This window comes from Camelus bactrianus, chromosome 17 (assembly GCF_048773025.1).
Source record: "Camelus bactrianus isolate YW-2024 breed Bactrian camel chromosome 17, ASM4877302v1, whole genome shotgun sequence".
In the NCBI taxonomy this organism is placed as follows: Eukaryota; Metazoa; Chordata; class Mammalia; order Artiodactyla; family Camelidae; genus Camelus; species Camelus bactrianus.
Genome location: NC_133555.1, coordinates 35,811,254 through 35,827,561, shown reverse-complemented (window position 1 = coordinate 35,827,561; position 16,308 = coordinate 35,811,254). Strand labels below are relative to the sequence as shown.

At 54.1% G+C, this 16,308-nt stretch overlaps 1 protein-coding gene across 2 annotated transcripts in view; it reads right to left on the bottom strand.

Moving 5' to 3' along the window:
• CCDC12 (coiled-coil domain containing 12) overlaps window positions 1-16,308 on the bottom strand; it is a 47,882-nt gene that overhangs the window by 14,095 nt on the left and 17,479 nt on the right. For both annotated transcript variants that reach the window (XM_010960013.3, XM_045520687.2), the window contains exon 2: window positions 4,832-4,899. In XM_010960013.3, the coding sequence (XP_010958315.1) occupies window positions 4,832-4,899 (68 nt within the window). The remainder of the gene's footprint in view (window positions 1-4,831; window positions 4,900-16,308) is intronic.

The following is a 16,308-nucleotide window of genomic DNA, read 5'->3' as shown; positions in this document are numbered from 1 at the left end:
CCAGTCTTCCCCTTTGGGACAATGGCCTCTCCTCTCGCTTCACAGCTCATGGGGCCACTTCACCCTCACCCCCGGTCCTGGACCCCTGGAGACAGGCCAGAATGGGGTGGGCCCACGTGGCCTGCTCCCAGAGAACAGGTCTGCCCCACCTGGCCGCCCTGGTCCCTCCTCCCCATACAAGCCCTTTAGGGACCAGAGAGAGAGAGAGCAGTTGTGAAGCTCTCCTCAGGGTAACAGACCACAGGGAAGGCAAGCCCAGGATGGGCCTGCAAGGCTGCTGGGGGACAGCAGTGGCGGAGTTATCGGCACCTCTGATCACAGAGGGCTTTCAGTTTGAACACTTAGGACAGAGACACAGCACTCTTCCAGGAAAATGTACACACACGCCTAGTAACTTTCTCTGTGTGTTAGGCTCCACCCACGGACACTCACCCGGTGTCCCCAACACAAACACCAAGGCCTTGTTCATTTCCACTGAGGCCAGACCCTAGAGGCCCATGAAAAAGGAGGTGAGAGGCAACTATCCTAAATGGTGTGCACAACTGCTCCAGAGACTGATCATTTATTTCTTTTAAGACCCATTAAAATGTTGAAACACTGTGACCCCATGCCACCCTAGGGAATTATTCCATAGAAATAGTAACAAAACAAAGACAAACAAAACAAAACGTTCTACACACAAATGTTTCTGGCAGCATAATTTGTAACAGCCATGGAGCAGACACCTCTGACTCTCTTCTGGCGGAGTCCCCTCGAGAAGCCTGCGAGCACCCTTCCAGGGGACGGCCAAGATGAGGGTGGACAGCTCAGGACGGTGCAATCAGAACACCTGGAAATTTCACTGCAGGTAAAGTACACGATCAGGATGGAACATAGATACTGGAAACAGATGCGCTATGGAGGGACGTTTTTGTTTAGTGGTTGTTCAACAGTTTAATTTACGACATCTGATGGCTAGCTTAACAGCAAATGAAACTTCTTTTAAACAAAACTTTTCAAAAGCCTAGGAGCATCTTCCCTCCCAGGCAGAGGGCACTGTCCTCCAGCTGTTCCCCAGAAGGGCAACTCTGGCCTCACTCCGGGGCAGAGAACAGACACAGGACAATAAAAGCTCCCTCCCCTTCTACCCAGCCAGCTCTGCCACCACCCTGCCATCCCACCCTAGGCCTGTGGTCCTTCTGATGCACAGGGTGAACACAACACCAGAACTGACCATGTGCTGGACTGGGCTATGTCACATGTACAAAGTCTCCCAAGAAACTCCTAGCAAACACCTCCTCAGAGTTTCATGTAAAGGGGTGGGAGCTCCTGCGTCCTCCAGGCCTTGCTGCCCTGCCCCCAACCCAGAGCGCAGGCCATAATGAGTGAGGTAACGGCTCCTTCTCAGTAAGAACACCCTCCACTCACTGCCTCTCAGGACCGCCCTTCGATATAAGGTGGAGGTGGTTACTGAAATGTTTCCAGATGTGGGAAATAGTCCAGACAGAGTCGTGGATGTGCCCAAGGTATCTGAGTGAGGGAAGAGCCAGAGCTGGAATCCAAACCCAAGTCTCTCTGGCCTTGAGGTGGACCCTGCCCCGGCTCCCCTCACCAGGACCTGTGAAATCTGATTTTCTAAATTTTCTACAATTGAAAAAAATCTTCAAGTACTTTAAATATCAATTTAAATTTAAAAAGAGGAGTGTGGTAAAGGTTTATGGCAGCTGAGCTGAATCCCAGAGGGCCCACAAGGTGAGAAATGAACTGGCCGCACTAGCTGTCGGGGCCCCCAGGTGGTGCTGGAAACAGGAGCCTGCACAGTCCACTGCCCCCCACCCTCCTGGGCCCCCGCCTATTCCCAGACCACTCTGGGGAGGTGGATGGTGCCCAGTCTCAGTGGGCTGCCCTGGGCTGCAAACTGCCGGCCCCGCTGCAGCCTGCCCAAGAGGAGCCCCACTCTGCACCACATAGCTGCCGGCAGCCCTGATGCCCACCCTCCCGCCCCAGCCAAGAGGGTACGTGGGACAAAGGCCACAGCACTAAGAGTGAAGGTGCTGCAGCAGAAAAGGGCCTGGCCTGCCTGGGAGCTCACAGGCAGAGGACAGGAACGGCTCCGTTTCCTCATCTGTGACATGATGGCTGTTCCCCACGCTGGCCGCACATCAGACGGATGGGGAGGGGTCCCAGTGGCACTCCCCTCCCTCTCAGCCGGGAGAGCTTAGAAGAGTCACTTCACCTGCGTGTACTGTGGTTTCCTCACCTCATGGTGGAACACACTTACCCCCAGAACAGGTTTAATGAGAAGGGCTTGTGAAGCCCTGGAAAACATGACTGTGATTCAAGATGAAGACTTTTTTCCATGTAGAAAGGCCCCAGCCGTGCTCCTACCCTCCCACTACATGAAGGGAAGCACCTGGCCTGGTCACACAGAGTTGGCTTCCCATGACACCACCTTCCTTAAACCATTTCTCTCTTGGTTCCTTCTTCCGCATTCCTGGGCCTAGTCCCGAGCTACAGGGTCAGGAAAAATAGGGTGGCTAACAGGTCTCTGTTCTGCTGCCTCAGCACAAGGCATGGAGCCACAGTCTATCCCCACCACCCCGTGCATGGCTGGGACAACCGCGGCCTGGAGTGGGAAGGCGTGAGGTAACTCAGGAGGTGTGGGTGGGAGCCGCTCTGGTCATCACCACCACAGTGGAGCAACGTCTGCTGAATCAAACTGACATCATGGGTCTGCAAGCACGCCCTGGTGCACAGCCACCATCCTGGGGACCCACCAGGCAGACGAGAGAAGGCCTGGCATTTGTCAGCCTAAAGGGTTCAGGCACTGGGCCAGGGCTGGGCTGGGCCCTTTCCCCACTTGGAGTTGGAGAACCGGTTTTGCATCCTGAAGACGACAGGTTAGTGGCCAAGTTCCTTCTGTGGTACAAGACGCTCACCCAGGAGGAACCACTGTCCCTGAATGGTGACTGCTCCAGCTGGGTACAGACCTCTCAATCCCAAGCCGAGGGGAGGTGGCGGCCTTGGGGGCTGAGGGTGTGGGGCTTGCTTGTTCAGGGTCCAGCATGTTTGGTCCCCGAGCTGCTATGAGCAAAGGAACAGGCGGGTCAGCACAGGGCCTCAGAGAGGGTCTCGTGCATCACCACGAGTGACCTGTTAAGACTGAGCAGGTGAGCGGGGTCTCTTTTATCCAGAGATCACTGATAAGAATGTGGAACTGCGCCTCCCTTTCGCCTTCTTTTCACATGGTTTCTATTATGAAATATCTCAGGCCACAGAAAAGTCCATAGAGTAACACATGTACTTGCCTCCACCAGAGCCAACAAAAGCAACATTTTGCCATTTTTGAGACAGATTTATTCACCCTCCCCACCCCCTCTTTTTTCCCCCAAAGAAATCACATCCTGTAGCTGGTTAAAGCCCTTCCCTTAACCCTGGTCCTCCATGCACACGTTTACGCTTGAGCAACTTCTGCTTCCCTGCCCCTGGCATCTTAGCGGTCTGATTCCCCCGAGAGAACATCAGCTCCAGGAGGGCAGGGACTGGGCTTGTCACTGCTGCCTCTCCGGGGCCTAGGATGGTGCCCTGTGTAAGTCAGACAACCCATCTGTTGTTGACCGAATAACACACATATTGTTATGTGTGATTCTAAATTGGATATAAATGTCTCTGCCCTAAGTGTCTCAATTCTGAAGCCGGCTTTTTCCTCCATTCAACACCATGTTTGAGATTCAACATTCAAGTCTTCTGCTGTATGACCCACCCACTTGCTAACCAGTGACCCTTCTTTTTCTCAAAGAGAAAAAGGATCAGAGAAGGGACCTTCCAGCAAAGCCAAGACAGTCAGAAACTGGGACTCAAGTTTCCAGCCAGCAATCGAAAACCTAAGAAACCAGAATAAAACCGAAGCGTCTCTCAGAGGTTACCACACAATGGGAGAAATTGCAGGCACCCACCCTCAAGCCCCCAAGTCTGTGCTCACTTGCCAAAAGGGCAACAACCTGGTCATCGTCTCCGTGATCAGCGAGGGCCATGTGAGGTGCTGGGGGGCTAACGCCCAACAAGAAACCACAGAAGCCAGCGTGAGGGTGACAAGGGTCCCTGCACCACCACTGAGCATCACCAGCCTCTCAGCACAGAGCTGTTACTGTCTCTGCTAACAAGGGAGGTGCCAACGACCCTGCAGGGCTGCTGTGAGGACAGTGTGAACGCACTGTGGAAACTGTCAAATCACACATGCGTGTATACACACACACCCCTGTGGACTTGAAAAAGCCCTGTCTTGTCTGAGATCAGCTCCTGAATCTGAAAAGAAGGCAGAGATGAGGGGCCTGCACCCGGGGAGGGTTCCACTCACACTGGTGAAGGCAACAGCAGGCTGTGGCATCAGAAAGGCCTGCTCCCGAGTGCTGGAGCCGCTTCCTCTGGGGAGCACCCCTCTTTTCCTGCTGCACCCCCTCCAAGCACAGCCCCCGAGATAAGCTTTCTCAGGGAATCAAGATCTACTCCCTCAGGTGAGCAGGTGCCCAGGCTGATGGTCCAGGCAGAGCTTTACACACCAGGGAGAGTCTGGACCTGATTCTGCAGGTGCTGTAGAAACCATGTCATGCAAGGTGTTTAAGGAGAACAGTGAGGAGACATAATGTGAGGGTCTGGAGGACAAGGCTGGTGGCTAAGAGTCAGAAAGCCAATTGGGGAAGCAGTGAATGTTGAGACTGTCATGTCTGAACAAGAGAGCCGCGGGATGGAGAGGAACGAACTGGGTAGAGACTGAATGCAGAGTTGGGAGGATGTGGAAACCACCAGGTACTGGGGGAGAGCGCAGGGCAGAGAGCAGCGCCAGGGGCGTTACCTGTGCTTCTCGCCTTCCTCCTCCCCTTCTCTGAGCTGCTTGGTCTTTGGCTCCCCATCTTCCTTGTCCTGTAAAGGAAGGGAGAAAACCACGTGCTCAGATGGACACTCCTTCCAGCCCACAATGCCCAGGCAGCTAACGGAGAACAGGATTCTCAGGAGCCAGACAGCCTGGCAGGGACCAGCTTAGCATTTCAGCCTCAACAGAGTATGCTTGCTCCGCAGCTGCGCTGAGGGCCACAGCAGCAGGAAACGCCTTCCGGGGCTTTCCCCTTACTATATGACCACTGCTGTTGGGCCACCTACCTATGGACAAACGGACATGGAGGGCGTGCGTGTGCGCTCTTGAATGTGTGTGGCCACGCTTTCGGTGCCTGTCCTGAGAGGCTCTGGGACAGAATCCTGTCCAGGGTCTCCCTGCGTGCCAGGGCTGGCCCTCCAGAGGGTATCAATGTGCCCTTGATTACTGGCCGAGACTGGCCTCTGACTCTCACTGGAGCGTGTTCTGAGGGGACATCTGGAAGCCCCGGCCATAGGGAACCTGCTGCGATAGAGATAAGAATGTACTGTACAGACTGTAAGTAAAATTGCTGCTTGTACCACCCCTCCTAGAAGTTTGTTTACGCCACTGACAACCGCCTCCCTGAGAGTGGCATTCACTTTATGAGTCATTTCCTGCCAGTGTTCGTCGTGGAGACCCTGGGAACCATCAGACCGTGCCATTCCTTGGCGACACACCTATGCGGCAAGCAGACTACCCAAACTGGGCTGGAGGCCTGGCCCAGAGAAAGGCTTCCGTGAATCGAACAGAGAATGATACCCGCCTCATTCTCTCAACCCAGGGCAGCCCGGTCTCCGGGGGACGACGCAGCAGGAACGGATGACAGCAGCAACATGAAAGGCCGACATGGGTCTGTGGGGTGGGTGGGGCCTTCCCACCTTCCTACTGAGGGATGGGCAGAATCTGGGTGTTACAGGATGGGGAGACAGCAGTGGGAAGGGCATTCCCAGAGGGGAACAAGCTTGAGCAAAGGCAGGGTGTGGTCTGAAGAACATGCAGGTGGTTTGGAGGCACAGGTGAATTCAGCAAAGTTGCCAAGGCAGGTGGGGCCAATTACAGAGGGCTCTGGCCAGTGTTCTTAGGCAGCAGGAGCCAGAAGGGCCTGGGGTAACTGCCAGAGGAAGGACCAGAGGCCCTTCCTAAGAGCCTGCCAACCATGCTGGGCAGGGAGGCCCCAGGGCAGAAGCATTTGTTTGGTGATGGCCAAAGAGGGAAGGGAGAGCAGAGTACAAACTCTCAGCTGAGAAACAGGGTTATCTACATGGTCCCAGGCTGCATGCACCCCTTCCTGACTAAATGCTAGTGATTAAGTAAGCCAGAAGCCAGGACAGTCAAATAAAAAGCTCCTTCCTAATTGCCAGCCAGTGGACTCCTTGATGGCCAGAGGTCCTGTAGCAGGGGAAGGAGGTGGCAGGTGCCTCCCCTTGGTGAGCAAGGACAGAGGTGGAAGAGCAGAAAAGGCTCAGCTTTCCCCCAAACCGGGCTGGTGGGCAAGCCCACAAAAAGGCTTCTTTCCACGGGGACGCTGTTAACCTGGATCAGCTGGGAGTAGAGGGTGAGGACTGTGGGAACACATGCTTTAGAGCGAGTCCTTTGCCAACACCATGCCCTTCCCAGCCCCTGAGCACAGGCACACTCAGCGGCAGGGCTGCCAACACCCTCCTGGGGTCCTGGGAGACACTCAAGTGTCTGAGCAAAGGCCATGTTATTCATTAATAAATGAGAAAACACTCAACGATCTAAACGACATTAAAAAAAAAAAAAAACGCCCCGCAGTCTGGTGGGTGGGGTGCAGCATCAGCTGTGCAGATGGCTGAGGTTAAGGAAGACCCCAGCCTGGGATGCTGTGCAAGAGCAGGGGCTCAAGAACGGCACCAAAACACGCATGGGGCGGGAGCAGATGAACAAGTTACCAGGCCACGTGAGTGCAGGGATGAGGGGCGCTCCAGTCTGTCCGGTCTGTGGCGACTCAGCACAATGAGCATCCATGAGAAGGGAGGTGGTTTGGGGGTGACCCTGGCCTAGGTCACAGGGCAACGATGGTAGCAAGAGGTATTGATCAGCCTCATGGCTGGCCCAGCCCAGCCTGAGAGACTCCAAGATCCTCAGAACTGAAGGGCTCGCAGGACCACTGTCTTCCAGGTCCTCAATTCAACCCCCAGGGGAAGCTGGCAAATGGCTGTCATGGAAAGGAAAGATTTGCCCAAGGTCACAAAACCCATCAGCAGTAGGATCAAGGTCTTCCTGACCCTGGCCCTGCATTCTTGCCAAAGAGATGGGAGACAGCCTATCAAGAGAGGCACTTAGTTTCTAAAAACAGCTCTGATTCCAGCCACCTCTCCCATGTTATCCCATGGTTCAGACCTGGCCGCGCGCACTCAGACCAGCCACAGCCAGCCCACCTAGGTCTAAGCCCTGGCAGACACCCAAGGGAGCGCTGGCAGGGCCCGAGGTGCACAGCACCCCAGGGAATCTAGAGACACCTCACCTGCCCCCAGACCCTTAAATCCAACTCATGGCCTACCCCCTCCTACACACATCCTTCCCCAATCTCCCCGCCTTCCTCTCAGCTTCCAACCCCTGTCCTCCATTACTCCCCATCTCCTACACCACTCCCGTAGGTCCCCACCACAGCTATCCCCCCCTCACCCTTGCTGGCCAGCCCGCCCCTCTACTCTGGAGAATGCAGTAGCTTGCTGTACTTTACTCCTCTTCTTAATCCATCTCCCCTTCATCTCTCTCCACCTTATTCATCCACATCATGCGTGTCCTCTTCAAAGACAACAGTCAGATCATACTGCCCACCCTCCTCTGCTACTCAAAGCTCTCACTGGTCCCCATGCCCTCAGGAAACAGCATTCCTCTCAAGGTGCAGCCTCCCAAAGCCTCAACACTCTCCCTGCAGCCCGGTCACACTAGCCTTGTCCAGAATACTCTTGACAGCGATCCTGTCTCAAATCCTGATCTGCCCATTCTGATAACCCCAAAAAAAGCCCACTTTCTGGCTAGTTCTGGACTCCAGCTCAAAGGCTACCTCCTCAACGCAGCCTTCTGAGGTTCCCAGGCAATGGGCTGTCACTCCTCTGGGCCCAGAGCACATCAGGGTCTGACCCCAGGCCCAAGACACAGGCCTGTGGCCAATCCTACTCATAATCTGGCCTTAGTAACCCTTCCTCAAGTCCCTGTCAGTATGGGGGCATCTTCTGGAGCCCCTGCAGGCCTAGCCCAGAGCCCGGATTGGACTATCTTCATTAACCCTTAGAGCACAGTTGGCTGGAGGGCAGCAGAGCCATGGCCTGGACGGGGGTCCTCCCCACAGCCCACCTGCCTGTCCCCGGAGGCCCCTCACATTTCTGACCCCAGCCCAGGTTTCCACACCAAGGCTTGGCCCCCACTCTCACCTCCCCCAGAGCCCACAGGAGGAAGGGGCGTCTGAGGCAACATTTCAGGGGCTCTCAAAAACAGTCCTGCCCCAAACAGCCTGATGGACCTATTTCATAATGTTTGAAATCCTTTAACCGGGAACAAAACTTCTACAAATAAAACTAGTTATGCAAGATTGGTATTATTTCGTCCTTAAATATGTAAGACTTCAGTGGAGCCATCTTAGTCTGAAGTTTGTTTTGTGAGGTTTTAGGTATGGGGGTCAATAGATTTTCTATTTCTTCCTGAGTCAGTCTTATTAAATTGTGTCTTTCAAGGAATATCCATTCACCTAAGTTACTGAATTTACTGGCATAAGGTCGCTTATAATATTTCCTTATTATCCTTTTAATGTCTTCAGAATCTGTATTGATATCCAATGATGTTGACCATTTGTGTCTTTTTCCCTCTTAGACCAGCTAGAGATTTATCAACTTGGGGATACGTCCAGACTTGTGTGTTTTAACGAGGTGTTTGGTCCTCTGTCCCCTCCTGGAAGGAGCCCTCATTAGCTGAGAGAACCTGGCTCTCGATGGTATATGAAGTCAGGGTGGGAACACCTATAAGTATGTGCTGCCTGAATGCAGGGCAACCACCAGAAGCTCAATTAACACCAGAAAAGCAGAAAACCAGGGGCAGAAGGGAGGCTGCTGCATCTCCTCCTGCTGCCCTCCCCACCCAGGCAAAGACAAGGTCCCTCCTGCCTTGTACCCCTGGACCCCTCTGTGCTGGGTCTGCCCTGGGCACAAGGATAAAGGAAACAAGAACCCTGCCCTCAAGGATCTCAAGTCTACTCAAAGGAACAGACTTAGACAACTGTAACTGGGCCATTAGTGGGGAGGAAAGCTTCATTAAATGTTTTGCACACCTGGAGAACTGGCAAAGAATAGGTGTTGTCAGGGAAAGAGGTAACCCTCAAACTCAATTCTAAATGTCCAATGTGGGGTTACCGAGTGCTAAAGGCAGCAGAACAGTCCTCGGAAAGGTAACTGCCTGGCGAAGCCATGAGCACAGAGCAAGGGCACAGTTAAGACCTGCGGGGCAGAGCCGCACGGCTGGTCCATCCGGGACTGAGGAGGTCGGGAGCACAGGGGGCTGGCAGGGAACTTGACCCAGCGGTGTGGGTGGGCTGAGGCCAGCATGGGCTGGTGCTCTGAAAGGGCACTCTGACAGCCGGGAAGGAGAGTTATGGGAGGAGAGGCAGAGACCAGAAACCAGGTGAGGTGCTCTACTCCCAGCCTGGACCTGCCTCAGCCTGCTGCTGTTTGTGTGTATGTGCTGGGGGTTGGGGGTGGTTAAGAGAAAATGAGAGCTGGGAGGTACCATTGGGGCAGCTGTGCTGAAGCAGGGGCGCTGGAGTTGAGGGGACGTCCCTCACCCCAAGGGGAGCTGCTGCCTGGGGCTCTCCCTTGAAGAAAAAGAGGGAGGCAGGAAAGCATTAACAGAGAGACATTCCAACTTCTGGTCTAGGTTCCTCCCACAGTGACACCATTACTAAAGCAGCTGGAGACTCAATAGGAACTCACAGATGCAGAAACACTTTCCTACGCCTATCCAAACGTGCCTCCTTAGCCTGGTGTATTGTCCACAGAAACAGCACTTCTGTTCAACAATCAAGACAGAATAAGGCTCCAAGCCCTAGACCCTGAAGAAGAGGTGAAACTGGCCCCAGTTTGAGCCTTTCCAGTTCTGACTTGGGCCCAGGGTGGGGAAAAGTCAAAGAGGGGTGCTACGGAGGAGGACAGGGGAAACAGGAAGGGACTGACACTGCCAAGGGCGAACCTGGTGGGTTTCACAATATCACCCCGTTGCCCATCCTCAGAGCTAGGACAGCCCCATGTGGGGCAGAGGGACTTCCTGTCGGGCAGGCGCGGCTGCAGCAGGAGCTGTGCTCTAAGGGCACTTAGAGGGTAGGGCAGTCACCCAGAGTCTAACGCACCCTGATGATGCAGTGATAAAGCCCTGGGTTGAATGCCACCACGCCTGGGCCCAGACACTTCATGTCTCTCTACTGCCCAGAGAGTGGGTAAGAGGATGGGGAGGGGAGGTTCCAACTCTCCTGGGCAGGCCTCCATCCCGGCAGGTGGCAGGGCCCCTGGCACACCAGTGGCTGCTAAGACGACCTGGCCCATGTGTCCACTGTCTAGCAGGCGGAGAGTTCCTTGAGGGCAGATACCTGTCTTACCAGTCTGAATTCATGGGCCTGACACCATCTACATCAGGTACAGCCCAGTGGGTCGAGCTCACAGATGCTGGGTGGGAACCCGACTGGCAAGTTTGGCTCGATTTCACCTTGCTGTGTGACCTTGGGCAAGCTCTTTGACCTTTCTGGCCTGGTTTTCCTCATCTAAGAAAACAAGGGCTATCATACCAGCATAATGGCACTATTACAAGAAAAAAATGACCAGGGACGAAGAAGGCCTGCAGCTTTGTCCAGGGAGCAGACTCTGAAGGGCAGGGAGAAAATCGGGCTGGTGCAGGAAGGGACGGGCTGCAGAGAAGCCAGGGGGCCACACGCCCATACTGCTGGCACCTGCAGAGGTCACAATAAGCTTTCATTTTCATTGTTCTCACCTGGCGTTCTCTGCAGAGCGAGCAGATGGACAGTGTCACAACTCTGCTTCACAAAGACGTCAGACGATGTGTCAGACAATCTGTGCAGAGGGGAGAGATCGTCCGATTCCCCACTCAGTGCTTCACCAAGAATCAGAGAACTGGGCAGGGGAGGGTGGGGACTAACGACCTAGAGCTGAGAGGCACTGCTCTCCTGTGGGTGAGGACATTATTCCCTAAAGGCCTGTGAGCAGAGAGAGAACAAAGTGCAGGGAGCTGGGGGCTGGGGAACAGTATCAGGGAGCGGGAGATAAGGGCTGCAGGTAAGAGCCGGAACTAGGTCAGCAGCAGAGGGACAGAACAAGGGGGTGCCCGAATCCTATGGGGGACAGGGAGGGGTCAGAGACGACTGAGGTCCTGGTTGGGACTCACTGGGAGAATGAAGGTGCCTTTGACAAAAAAGTTGGCAGTGCTTAAGGGACAAAGAAAGGGTACGGCAGCTTTCAGGACGACTATGGTTGAGGCCTGATGCCTGGCATCTGATGAAGGCTGATGCAGACAAAGGCTGAGGGTCCAGTGCCTGTCCGGGTGTCCTCAGCAGAGGAAAGGCTGGCCCCACCATCGATACGCCAGCTCGAGGCCCAGGCACCAGCACGCCAGGCGAACCCATGGCCTTGCCCCAGGTGAATGTGACGTCCTGCGTGTGGCAGAGTGTGAGTGTGGGGAGCGGGCCACAAGCCACCTCTGGTCCTGTTCTGCCATAAGTGTGACTGAGGAACCAGTCGTGCACAAAGGAGGCAGCAGATAACCCCTTCAGCAGACAGATATAAGTCAACAAATACTGGCGGGCTCCTCTGTGCTAGGTACTCCACACTGGCTGCTAAGGAGATGAAAAGAACAAGTAGGCACTTAGCGTTCAAAGACCAGGGTGGGGACTCAGCCTGGGTCCACGGACAGGATTCCAGAGGACCGTGTTCAGACACACACAGGCCAGGTGTGAAAAGGCCTCATTTTTCTGGAGTAAGAATCCAGAGCTCTTCAGATTCTTAGGGGGGAAAGGACCCAGAGGAGGTGACAACAGCATGGTGGGCTGGGGGGTTCTCTGGGTGGCACCTGAGGTGTCTGGGGAGGTTCTCCAAAGAAGGACCACCTGTCTTGCATTTTAAAGGCTGAGTGGGAGCAGAGGCTGGGGAGAGGGCAATAGAGGGAACAAGAGGCACTGTGAGTGTGAGAGGCTTGCAAGGGCCCTTCCATTGTCCCCACATCCCCTGCAAGGAGAGCCCTTGGAAGGTCACACCGAGGGCAGGGCAAAGACCAGTCCCCCTTTGCTTCATACCCAGCCAGCCTGGACCAGTTCCTCTGAGCAGCCAGGCATGGCTCCCAACTCTCGCCGGGCCCCTCAGTGTAAGAGGCGCTGTGGTATGGAGGAAGCCTGGCAGCAGGACTGGACAGGCTGGTGGTAAGAAAATCACTCTCCACTGCTGACCAATGGTGAGACCGGGGGTAATGGCAGGACCTCTCTGAGGCTCTGCTCCCTCCCCTGTGGGGCTGGTGCTATGTCACCAGGGTGTTTGAGGATTAAATACAGTGACTTGGGTCCACTGTCTGATGCAGGACCCCATATGACCCCCACCGTGGGAAGCAGTTTGCTGGCATCCTGGGGAGTCCTGAGTCCTGCCATCCATAGGTGACGGGGCTGACTGTTGCTGCATCCTTCTTGGGAACAGGTGGCTCCCTCTGCTCTTATCCCCTACCCCTCTGCCCCAACCTTTCGCCTCAAAAAAACCCCCAAGAAAGTGGATAGTTCTGGGAACCACAGCAGACTTAACAGGTACCGGGACCCAAGGCCCAGATCCAGGCTGGGAGGCAGAAGGCCTGTTAACTGTTAGACCAACCAGCAGAGAAGATGATCCATACCCGACATTTTTTAAACGTAGTAAGGTGTGAATGGAATGCACTATCCTTTTCTGATAGTGCTTTTTTATTTTCTGCCAAGTTTCTGTAAATGACAAACTTTTAATTCTTAAAATTGAGGCTCAAATTAAGAATGACCTGTCTGATTCCTTCAGGGATGAGTGACAAGGGCCCCAGACTGGAAGAGCAGGCCCACATCTGTGAGGCCTCCCCAGAGAAACCTGATTCTGCATCCACCACAAAACTCCACAGCCGCTCACAGATGGTTGGTGGGTTTCAGCACTTTCCCTGGCTGTGCGGCCTGAAGGTTTCACCTCTTTTCAGCAGAAGGGTGTTCTTCCCAGGCAGGCTCTCTAATGATAACTGACCCAGACATTTGATTTTACATGGATTTTGTCTACATAAGATTGTTTGTCATCTGTCTTCCCTGCTAAATTGGAAGCTTCAAGAGGCCTGAACATCAGTTCCCCAGCACCTGGCACATAACAACACCTGGACCAACAGCAAGCGAATGAATGACAACCTGGGGGAGGCAGGATACACATGCTAATTCCCCCCCTTACAGATAAGGTTCCCCTCCCCACATTGTCTGAGCCTCCCAACAGTGCTCGTGTGTCAGGCATCACTAGGCTTGCCTCAAGGATGTAGGGACTGAAGCTCAGTGACACCTAACTCAGGTCTGTGTGTGTCTGATCCCACACTCTTTCCATCTGGGGGACACAGACAACCAGAAGCCCGGTGCCCTGCTGCCACACACGCTGTGCCTCCTACCAACATACCTGCTGTTCACCCTTTAGCTGTCTGTTCTATCCTCCCCTCTGACAATTACCTGGGTCTCTGTTTCTTTCCTGCAGAATGAGGGCAAAAATTCCAACCGTGCCCACTTCCTAAGAGTGTGGTAATCTAACTAGATGCCATAAAACCAGAAGACTTCCCACTGGAAGGTGAGCTCTGGGTACGGCTGGACCCAACTGTTACTCATCTCTGTTCTACTGTATTTTTTATAATAACAACAGTCATAACAGTATGCCAGGTAATTGATTGATTATTCAGGTAAATGAAAGCCTATTATTTGATCAGCAAAAAAATCTAACAAAGTCAACAGTGCTTTCTCCTTTCACAGGTAAGAAAATTGGAGGCCAAGTGCTGTTAAACAACCCACCTGAGTCGCACCACTTGGAGTTGCCAGCGCCCAAAGGGTAGGGTGAGCCCCCACAGAACCTAGCCCTCTGCTCTGGCCCTAGTTCTGCCCCACCTCAATACACAGATGGTCTCAGTGGCATCTAACGGCACTCAGCATCACATCGGGGTTGGCAGCTCTTCCCAGAGTCGCTTCAGAGAGACATGACCAAACTATCAGGATCCCCAGATGCAGCCATTTCTGGGCCAGTCACTCCAAGCCCAGGAAAGGATCACAAGGAGATAAAAGAGCAATGCATGTAGCAGTGTCCACCGCTGTGTTCCTCGTAACAGGGGGAAGTGGAGCCATGAGGTGAATGTGGCCTGCCAGGCAGTGAGGCAGGCCAGCGGCTCATGCACCTGGCCAGAGTGGTCACTGAAGCAGCAACATGAAGGGCAGCACCATGAGACAGAACAGGACTGCAAGGGGCATGGAGCCCACACACAGAACCGTGAATGAAACCATGGCAACGCCTTGAGTACAATGGTCACAGACCTCACAGGCTCACACAACAAGACCGTGGGCAGTGCTTCTTCCATTTCCTTTCATTCTGTTGTCAAAATGATCTAACAACAAAATGATTTAAAAACAAAAGTGACATGAGGAACCTAGCTGCCTGTGGCTCACTGTCTTGACTGTACTCACACCCCAACAGGCTCTCCTGCCCTTCACCTGGCTCAATGGGAAGGCAGGAAACCGTTGGTGGCCCTCAGGTCCGACACAGCCCAGTCGATGTTTAATGACCTTTCTCAAGCTTAGAAAAAACAAAAACAAAACCCAAAAGCCAGCCGTGCTGAGGCAAGAGGAGGGCAGACAGGCCTGCATACCCAGTGTCCCTCTGTGTCCCGGGAGGGACTGGGCTCAGCAGCCGCACTGCAGGACGAGCGCCCTCCCCATCAGGCCAAAATCTCCCCCTGAATAATCAGCATGAAAATTTCAGTTAAGAAATTAACTGATGGTGAATGGTGAGGTTACCCCCACCCCCTCACCCTGCCCCACCATTTCTCTTTTTTTGGAGGAGGAAGACGCCTCCTCCACCACAAAGCAGAACTCACAACCACTGGGACTTCCTCACCATGTGAGGCTCACAGCTGAAACATGAGCAAGCGGATCCCAACGGCAAATGATAAGGTTGTTGAAGCTCAGAAGCCGCTGTCTCAGCACCGCGGGGCTGGCCAGGAGCCCCCTCCCCACAGCCTCACAGGGGACAGCCAGAGTCACCAGGCACAGCATGGCGGCTCAGCCAGTCAGCTGTAGGGAACGAAACACCGCCTGAAATCTCAGGTCCCGAGGACATGCGGCTGATGTCTGACCCTCTACAGATCCTCCAGGCTGAAGTGCAAACAAGCTCCCCTTCGCGCTGGAACTCTGGCTGATGGATTCTGAGGCTGAGTCCGGGAGGGAGGTCCCAGGGAGCCTATCGTGTGCTCACAGAAGTAGCAAGCAGGGGCCTGAAAACCCTAGTGAGTGGCCCCTGAAATGACACCCTCCCATCTCCCCCCACACCTACGTACCTAGTCACACTGATGCTGGCTGCCCTCATAATGGTTCCCCCAGAGCAACCAACGGGACCACACTGGTTTATTAAAAACCTGTGACCAACTAAAACACACAGCTCTTCTCCATGTGGACAGGTGTCAAAGCACCCCCAGTTCACGCCTGAACAACGGTTTTGGCAACTTAATTGTCTTAGCAGGCTTCACACACAGTAAAGTTCATCTTGTTGGCATGGCTGCTGCCTACAAACTCTTAAATAAGCCCCTGGACACTTCCCAAAGGGCAGGTCTGCTTTTCCTTGAGAAAAATCTCAGCCCAGCCAACTCCCAAATCCATGTGCCTGTCCAGTTACTTCATTTCTTCAAACAGATATTTAGAGTGCCTCTGAGTCTCGTCATCTGGCAGACAGAAAGGTGACTAAGATGTGACAGCTGCCCTCGGGGAGCCAAGGGGCAGGTGAAAGGGGAAGTAGACAGGTGAACAGAGAGCCCCACACAGCATGTCCAAAGTGAGGCCGGTGGCTTCCTGGCACTACAGAAATGCCAGTGACTAAGCTGAGGGGAAGATGAAAACTGAGCTCACCTGGAGGAACACTCAACACAGAGCAGGCAGGGCAGGGAGCACCGGAGTAACTGGAAGGAGTGAGTGTACTGAGCCTGGGCTCTGTGTCCACGGAGAGAGTTGAGACCTCCAAGGTGTACTTGGAGGAGGAACCAGCATGGGAAGGCCTGGCCCACAGGCTACAGACTTTATCCTGCAAGCACTGCGGAGCCTGCTAAAGTCGAGGACAGGCAGGGAGGGGGCAAACAATGTGATTAGAGTGTTATTTATACAGAGCTTGCAGAGAGAG